The 8,448-nt window shown below is 37.0% G+C and overlaps 1 protein-coding gene across 1 annotated transcript in view; it reads left to right on the forward strand.

The window, feature by feature from the left end:
- The window catches only part of LOC106522728 (collagen alpha-1(XI) chain), a 51,351-nt gene that overhangs the window by 38,551 nt on the left and 4,352 nt on the right, over window positions 1–8,448 (forward strand). The window contains exons 50-65 of the mRNA XM_014015863.1: window positions 60–167; window positions 903–956; window positions 1,619–1,672; window positions 1,747–1,800; window positions 1,882–1,935; window positions 2,021–2,128; window positions 2,216–2,269; window positions 3,673–3,726; window positions 3,808–3,915; window positions 4,498–4,551; window positions 4,683–4,718; window positions 4,820–4,873; window positions 5,041–5,338; window positions 5,482–5,594; window positions 5,709–5,777; window positions 8,078–8,311. Of these exons, the coding sequence (XP_013871317.1) occupies window positions 60–167; window positions 903–956; window positions 1,619–1,672; window positions 1,747–1,800; window positions 1,882–1,935; window positions 2,021–2,128; window positions 2,216–2,269; window positions 3,673–3,726; window positions 3,808–3,915; window positions 4,498–4,551; window positions 4,683–4,718; window positions 4,820–4,873; window positions 5,041–5,338; window positions 5,482–5,594; window positions 5,709–5,777; window positions 8,078–8,311 (1,506 nt within the window). The remainder of the gene's footprint in view (window positions 1–59; window positions 168–902; window positions 957–1,618; window positions 1,673–1,746; window positions 1,801–1,881; window positions 1,936–2,020; window positions 2,129–2,215; window positions 2,270–3,672; window positions 3,727–3,807; window positions 3,916–4,497; window positions 4,552–4,682; window positions 4,719–4,819; window positions 4,874–5,040; window positions 5,339–5,481; window positions 5,595–5,708; window positions 5,778–8,077; window positions 8,312–8,448) is intronic.

Below are 8,448 nucleotides of genomic sequence, written 5' to 3' on the forward strand. Positions count from 1 at the left end.
ATATATATATATATATTCTTCCACATCTCATAATTGCTCACTCCACTGCTTCAACACAGGGAGATAAAGGAGACCAGGGGGAAAAGGGGGATACGGGCCCTCCAGGAGCAGCTGGTCCTCCAGGAGCCAAGGGCCCTCCAGGGGAGGACGGAGCCAAGGGCAATGCTGTGAGAGACACTCATTTCACAGAAATACTCATACCTCACTGAAATACATTTATTACTCTGTAAAATAGTTTMATTTGTGCTCAGCAGTTTCTAGCTAAATATTGTGGTGAAAACTAAGATAACACCTTTAAATACCTTTTATGTTTTTATTTGTCTGCAGTCTAGCACTTTGGATGATTGTTTAAAGTATTTTATAAATAAAATTTGATTGAAGTAGAAAAAAAACCTAAAGGCTCAATAGAACTTGTAACACTTTAGCTGTCAAATATTCAAACTCATCCCATTTAACATACTTSTGTAATAAAAATGGGTTTTTGTGGTTGATATTATCTGATATTCTTTTCCAACAAATGAGGATGTGATTATGATGATTTTTTTTATTATTACAACATGAAACAAGTGGAAGGATCTTCTCAGTAATTGGTGTTTCCATGATTTTATTCTTCCCAGGGGTTGTACAAACTGTAAACCACCAACAATGTAAAATGAAGAAAAAACATGAGAAAATATTTTATTCACTGGGTTTTTTTTTCTTCCAGTATCAATCTCAGGATGCTATTCTATTTTATTTTAGGTGTAATTAGTTTTTTGAAGGTTTCAAAGGAAAACATTTTTTTGCCACACTTTACCAATCAGTCTGTCTTTTGTCACTTTTTCCGAGCCTCGGTCATTCTTTAAATTGAAGCAAAAAGTGCCGAATGATGCAATACAAGTTCAAGCTTTTTCTTTCTTCAGGGTCCCATCGGTCTGACGGGTGACCTCGGACAGCAGGGAGAGTCTGGACCCAATGTGAGTGCTTGCTTCTGGTTTCCTTCTTTATTCTTTCACTTCTTCATTTAGTCTGCAAGGTGCCTGTTTGTCAGCAAGGTTAAACAAAAACCACCCAGCTAAATTGTAAATACTTAGAGAAGTGGATGGATGAAAGACAAATGATGAATCAGTGCATTTTCTGGTGCAAATCACAATTCATTCCGAAACTGGCAAATTTTAACACGTTCGAAGAAAGAAGCATGATGTTTGTTTTAAGGGCACTCATGGTTTTGTTTGGGCTTAAAGTCTGTTTGCAGAAATGTTTTGCTTTATTTAAAGGCGTTAAGTTAAATCCATCTATTTTCTGTAACATCTTAATCATGATCAGTGTTGCAGTTTAAACGAAAATTATGTTGAATAACTTTTAAAGATTGATTTTTTTGAAAAACAAATTGATCCAACTGTGAAACTACATCCAAATCTAAGACAAAAAAAATAGAGACACATCATACCATTCCTTTACGAATAGAACACAAACCCTCTTCTTTGTGCCTGGTACAGAAACATGTATGAACTTGATTTGTTGTAACTTTGCAGCTCTGGTTGTCCACAACCTTCCACTCTGTTTTTCCTTTTTAAGATAGACGTGTTTGCTGTGTTGTGTAGTTCTTTCCTGCCCACAGTTTTTCTTACCTCTTTAGGGTGTAGATGGCCTCCCGGGATCTAAAGGCGACACCGGAGATCCTGGAAAATCTGTGAGCTCCTATATCTACATATTTTCTCAGCATTTCCAATTTATCAACATGATCTGACCTGATTTTGTTCTCAGGGACCACCAGGACCACCAGGTGAACCTGGACCATCTGGACCGCCAGGGCGAAGGGTTGGTATCCATCAATGTCAAGTGTCAGCACTTGATTTTTTTTTCTTGTATTAAAAATTCCAACCAATTCTGTTGCTTTAGGGTCACATGGGGAAACCTGGGAAGGAAGGCAAACCGGGTCTGAAAGGAACAAAGGTGGGTGTTGGACATAAATCAGTCTAAAATGTATCTTTAGTATGGGAACAGCCTCAGATTGTGTCCAATCTTTCTGTTAACTCAGGGTGCTCCTGGACTGGAGGGACCTATTGGAAAAACAGGGCCTATAGGTGCTCAAGGGCATCCTGGGAAACCAGGTCCTCAGGGCTTGAGAGGAATCCCTGGCCCTGCAGTAAGACCATTTAACCAACTGAAAGGATAAATAATGAAGCACAAAATGTCTGCAGTTCTTTGATTTCTCTTTGTGACATTTTAACAGGGTGAGCAGGGTTTAAATGGACCACCAGGTCAGACAGGACCACCAGGTCCCATGGTAAGATCATAAACTCATTCATAGAAGATTAAAAAAAATACAGACTGCTTAATTTAAAATGTATATTTCTGCTACAAATTTCAACTTTTTTATTACTAACAGTCGCAAAATGTATAATACCTGTATCGTTATTAGAAAATAAGTCAACAAATGCTTTTGTTATTTTGTTCAAACTTAAACATCAGTTTAATGTTTAAATAGGTAACTAATGATTCATTAAAAAGATATTAAAAATGCTGATTAATTCAAAGTTCAAACAGAACAAAACAGCAAAAAAATTACAGTTCAGGAAGAGACAAAAGCATGATAGGTGAATATAAAGCCTCCACCAAAATAGTCTTAAAAATAAAATTGAATAAATAATCCAACAATACAATCTTTAATAAGTTGATCATACCACAATCATTAAAAAACATCCTTCAAAACATTAATGGGAACCTGACTAGAATATGTAATAATGATAAATGTCACAATCACAACTCTTTAATATAGTAGTTTTATATAACTTTTGTAATTATTTTATAGAAGGCCTGCCTTTTTATAAGTTTATTGTTACAGAGTTTCTTTTAAAAGGCACTGACCTCTGCATTTTGGTTTAATTATGATAGATACATTGTATGCAGAATTGGATAAAAATCAATAAGACAGTTTTCTTCAGAGTTATAAAGTAACCAAGTACAAATACTTTGTTACTGTACTTAAGTAGAAATTTTGGTTATCTGTACTTTACTTGAGTAATTATTTTTCAGCATACGTTTTACTTTTACTCATTACATTTTTACACAATTTATCTGTACTTTTTACTCACTACATTTTTTAAAAAGGTAAGAAGTAGAAAGTCGTTACTCCTGTTTTATTCTGAGTTATTACTTAAAAAATACTATCCTAATAAATTGTCTCCTGTATAGAGTGAATTTAATTGTGGTTGGATGAGAAGTATAAATATATACCATAGTGACACACTATTAGCTTGTACACAACCCATCACAGCTGCACGCCGTTAGAAAAAATATTTTTTGGAGAAGTCACCTCCCAGTAAATGTCATTTTGGGAAATCTAACTGCTCACTTTTACTCAGTACTTTTACTTTTAATACTTAAGTAGATTTTGTGTCAGAAATTTACTTTTGATAAAAATATCAAATACTTTAAGACTTTTACTCAAGTGATATTTTTAGAGAAGACTTTAACTTTTACCAAAATATTTTTTAATAAGATACTTGCTTTTACTCAAGTATCACTTTGAGGTACTTTACTAAACAACACTGGTTTTCTTTCTTTTTGTTTGTTTGTTTTTTTCCATTGGAAAAATGTGTTAACTATAAAAAAAAGCCTTGTGTTTTTATGAATTCCAATCTCATGTCAACCTCATGTTTGAATAAAACCATTAATTACTCTCTTCAGGGTCCGCCAGGTTTACCAGGACTAAAAGGAGACCCTGGGAGGAAAGGAGACAAGGTGAGAGCTTATCATTTACACTGACATTTAATCTGATGTGTGTGTGTTTTTTTTTTAACTTGGCTCGATCTGTCCATACAGGGTCATGGTGGTTTGATAGGTCTGATAGGACCTCCGGGAGACATTGGAGAAAAAGGAGACAGAGGACTTCCAGGAAACCAGGGGCTTCAAGGTCCAAAAGGAGAAGAGGTGCTAAAAGCAGTGAAACACACACAAACCCACATTTCCAGTTCAGCATTGTATTACTTAGAGAAACTTTGAACAATTATATAAAACACACCTTTTAAATAGTGTTTAAAAGGAGTTACTGGAGTTGCATGGTTTTAACTATTTTCATCACATTTTAAGAGTTTTCACTTTGTAAATAGTTCATATGTTTCATAGAAAAAAGACACTCCTCAGACTTTATAGGAACATCAGACCTTTTTATTTTTACTCAAAAGTCTGGTACAGGTCATTGAGTATAGTTAGGCTTAGTGGGGTTTAAGCCAGACTGAAAGAGCCAGAATGGATCCTGCTTTTATTTATTTATTTAGTACAGTGCCCTGAGATGATGTTTGCTGTGACTTGGTGCTATTTAAATAAAGGAAATTGAATTGAATCACAGTTGTAATATTTGCAATATATATGTAATTAAACAATGGACACGTAAAAGCAAACCATACAATTCTAACAACATTTAAAAGGTGTGTGTGTGTTGTCTTTATATATTTTCTATCATTCGCCTGTTTTCTTCCTCTGAGTTTTATCCTTTATTTTGTGTAAAACCAGGGTCCAGTTGGCCCTCCCGGTCCACCCGGTCCTCCTGGCCCCACCGGGCTGTCTGTGAGTAAACAGGAATACCTTATCTGTACAGTACATAACCTACAAATACAGCACTACGTCTATCAGCATGAAGAGTTCTGCAATAGTGTTCATCCTGAATCTGTGTCCTTGTTCTCTCAACCTCTCATCAGGGGGCAACTGGTGAAAAGGGTTCTAAAGGAAACCAGGTATTTTGGTGTTTATTATTTTTGTTGTTTTGGATTTAACTGACAGCTGCACTGTACAACCCAAAATCAAAATGTTTTTTTTTTTTTTTGGGTTTGTTTAGGGTCCAACTGGTCCCAGAGGAGATATTGGGCCTGCAGGGCCTCCAGGGCCACCAGTGAGTTTTTCCTCATGAAAATTATTTTCAATAAAATGTTTTATTTATTTATTTTTTAAATATGCTTGTTCGATCACTTCTGAACCCCCTTTCATCTGTTAGCCTGTTGTGGTCAACGCTTCTCGTTAACTTCTTTTCTTTGTCTACCTTTTTGTTTTACATCTTAGGGACGGCCAGCGATCGGGATTGCGCCTCCGCCAGAGCGAGGGAGGAGAAGAAGAACTCACACTGTGGTGGACGGTGCAGCTCTCGAAAATGACGATGAGGAGGAAATGGCCACAGAAGGAGGCGAGGAGGGCTGGATGCAAGGAGACCAGGCAGAGGGTCAAGACATGGAAGAGGTGTTTGCTTCCCTCTCGTCGATGAAGGTGGATGTAGAGGGTCTGCGTAACCCACAGGGGACGTACCACAGCCCCGCCCGCACCTGCAAAGAGCTCTGGCTCCTCCACCCAGACCTCCCTAATGGTACTTCAAGAGTTTGTATCTTATTTGGATTTAGTCTTTACTATTTTTTTGCTTCTCTATGTCTTTCTGTGTTTGCTTAAAGCTTTAATGTTTAATTTTTTATCTCCTCTGAGCTTCTCTATGCCCTTTTTTAAACTCTGCAGGTGAGTACTGGATCGATCCCAACCAGGGTTGCCACAGAGACTCTTTCAAGGTTTTCTGTAACTTCACTGCTCAGGGGGACACCTGTCTGTACCCCGACAAGAAGTTCCAGTCGGTCAGTTCTTATAGACTCTACCAAGAATTGATTTAATCATTGCTTGTTTTCTGATTTTATGATCTGAGTTTATGTATTTTTTTTATTTATTTATTTTTTTGGGTGTGTTTGCAGGTGAAATTAGCAGCTTGGAAAGGAGAAAAAGCTGGCAGCTGGTACAGCAAATTCAAAAAAGGAAAACAGGTATGTTGAGATAATGAAATGATACAGAACTCTCACTCACCCAGGCACAATTTACAGTGACCATTTAATGTATATTTTTGGTCTGTAGATAGCTTGATTTGAAATTTTATGATTTTTTTAAAAAGAAAAACCAACAGAACACCTGAAAATATTATCAACTCCATCAAGTGAATATTAATGACTGCAGATGACTTTAGCTTATTGAATTCTGTTTCTCAGCTTTGCTTAGAGGTGTAATGATGAAGAACAAAAGGCTGCAGTGATGGGGTTGAGGTGATGGCAGAGAGATTTAGTAATAGTTCGTTCCGATTGGCTTGTTGTTCCCATGGAGAAAATTGGTTGTATGAAAAAGGCAGGAAGTCTGAACACATTTGTAGGCTTGGTGAAGCACAAATTACCTGAATAACAGCTGCACTCATTTTAGGCTAGCACCAATACAAGTGACATGTTATTTAAAAGGAGCACACAGAGAACAAGTCTGTGAAGACTGAGGAAAAAAATCTGCTGGATTTATCATATATTAAGAAAAAAATGTGTCTTTTATTTTTCAAATAAGTTATTAGTGAGGGGGGCTTCAGGCAGATGATTAACTGAAAATGTGTTTTTGAAGCAAAAAGACTGAAGCTTTCTAAGAGTTGTTGARTTAATCAGTTTGAAAATACTCTTTAATCTTATTCTCATTTGTTTCTTAGCTGTTTGTCTACGCATTATTTTTAACTAAACTAACAACATGACTATCATAACATTTCACAAAAACATATTCAAACTAGGTCTGAGATGCATTTCAGTCTTGATGTGATACATTTTAATTAAAAACCTTTGAGGAGGCATGGAGAGTCAATTAAAAACTAGCTGCTGTTATGCCTCTGAGYCACCAAGGGAGGYAGTGTCGATGYTCATATAAGCTGGTATCACATTTAGAGGGTGTAATAAAATTTCCCATTGCTGTGTTTAGAATTGAAGATGTGCACTTGTGTGCACACAAAGATTCATTGCACACATACTGTGATTCTACGCTTCTTTTATGAGACCTTTTGTTGTTGTGGAATGTGACTAACTCGATGGGGGATTTATACAAAAAAATATATAATTAAAAAAATAGATTATCTTCTTTGTTTCTGGTTGAAAAAAATCCTAAATATTCGATACTTTAGTTTTGTGTTTATTGAAAGGATAAATTGGGTGATTAGAGATAAATTAGGTCTGATGAAACTCATGTCTCATAAGATGTTAGTGACTCCCTGAGTTGCCTCAAGTGGGATACATTAAGTGTCAGAGTTTTGTTCACGAGTGAAGGAACAAATGGAGCATAAGATTGATAGACAGATCAGTGAGACTTTTGCAGTGGTGTATCAAGAAAAATTTCAGTGTGGGGGGGGGGGGGGGCAAAATCTCTAGTCAGGGTGGCAATGCAGGATTACTTCACTGAAGTACTGTACATAAAAATTGTCTTTTTTTATTAGGAAGTGTGATGTGGAAAAGAAAAAAAAACAGTAGGTTTCAATCTTGCAAGTTTTCAAAAACAACAAACTCTAATCTTATCTCTGCCTGCACAGCCATGGGTCAGAATGCTCCAGAGAACATCCCATACTGTGACTCCCTTCTCCTCCTGGAGTTTTGGTGAAACTGAGAAATCACTTCCTCAGCAGTAAACATGAGAAACAGGAACTTGGACTGATTAAAAAAAACATCATCTGAGTGAAATATAAAGATGTAAGGCTGAAAATGTAAAAACTCTAACAATGGGTCTGAATACCCGCTTCAGATGTTATCATCCATTAAATGGACGTTATTAACCGTTATCAGTCCCATAGAATGGCTTCAGACTGTCATCTGGCTAATATGAGGCATAAAACTACTAAGGTTAATTTTAGAGAAAATGACATGGGCTACAGTAAAGCAGACCGGAATACGGCGGTAGCAGATTGTTGCATTCCAACATATATGGCACTGGTTACCCACTAGGGGGCACTGTCTGGACAGTCTGAAACCATTCTATGGACTGATAACCGTTGATAGCATCAATGGACTGATAACATCCAAACCGGCTGGTCTGAACCAGGGATTGAACATAGAACCTTCTTGCTATGAGGCAAGATAATCAATGGATGGATGGATGGATGGATGGATGGATGGATGGAAAATTTAAACAAAGCTTCTCAAAATTGAACAGCTTTACAAGTTTTAGCAGCAGATTAAACCTTCATTTACTTCCATCTGTTTGAGTTTATTATTTTTATTGTTACATTTATCCATAAATGTGAGTGTTGTTATAATTGTGCGATTCTGCTCTCCTGCAGTTTTCCTACACTGGGTCTGATGGTGATTCGATCCACGTTGTCCAGTTAAACTTCCTGAAGCTGCTCAGTGCCACAGCCAAACAGATGTTCACCTACCACTGCCTCAACTCCGCCGCTTGGCTGCACACCGCCACCTACAGTCACGATCACGCACTGCGCTTCAGAGGCAGCAGTGGCGAGGAGCTCACGCACGAGAACACACATTATATCAGTGCGCTGTACGACGGTTGTCAGGTGAGTCACGTGTTTTATTGTTTTATTGTTTTAAATTATTTGTGCTTTCTGTGAAGCACTTTGTGATGTTTGTGTCTGTGAAAGGTGCTATAGAAATAAAGTTTACTTACTTACTTACTTACTTAATTCTCGGGTAA

Source organism: Austrofundulus limnaeus, unplaced genomic scaffold (assembly GCF_001266775.1).
Source record: "Austrofundulus limnaeus strain Quisiro unplaced genomic scaffold, Austrofundulus_limnaeus-1.0 Scaffold135, whole genome shotgun sequence".
Lineage (NCBI taxonomy): Eukaryota > Metazoa > Chordata > Actinopteri > Cyprinodontiformes > Rivulidae > Austrofundulus > Austrofundulus limnaeus.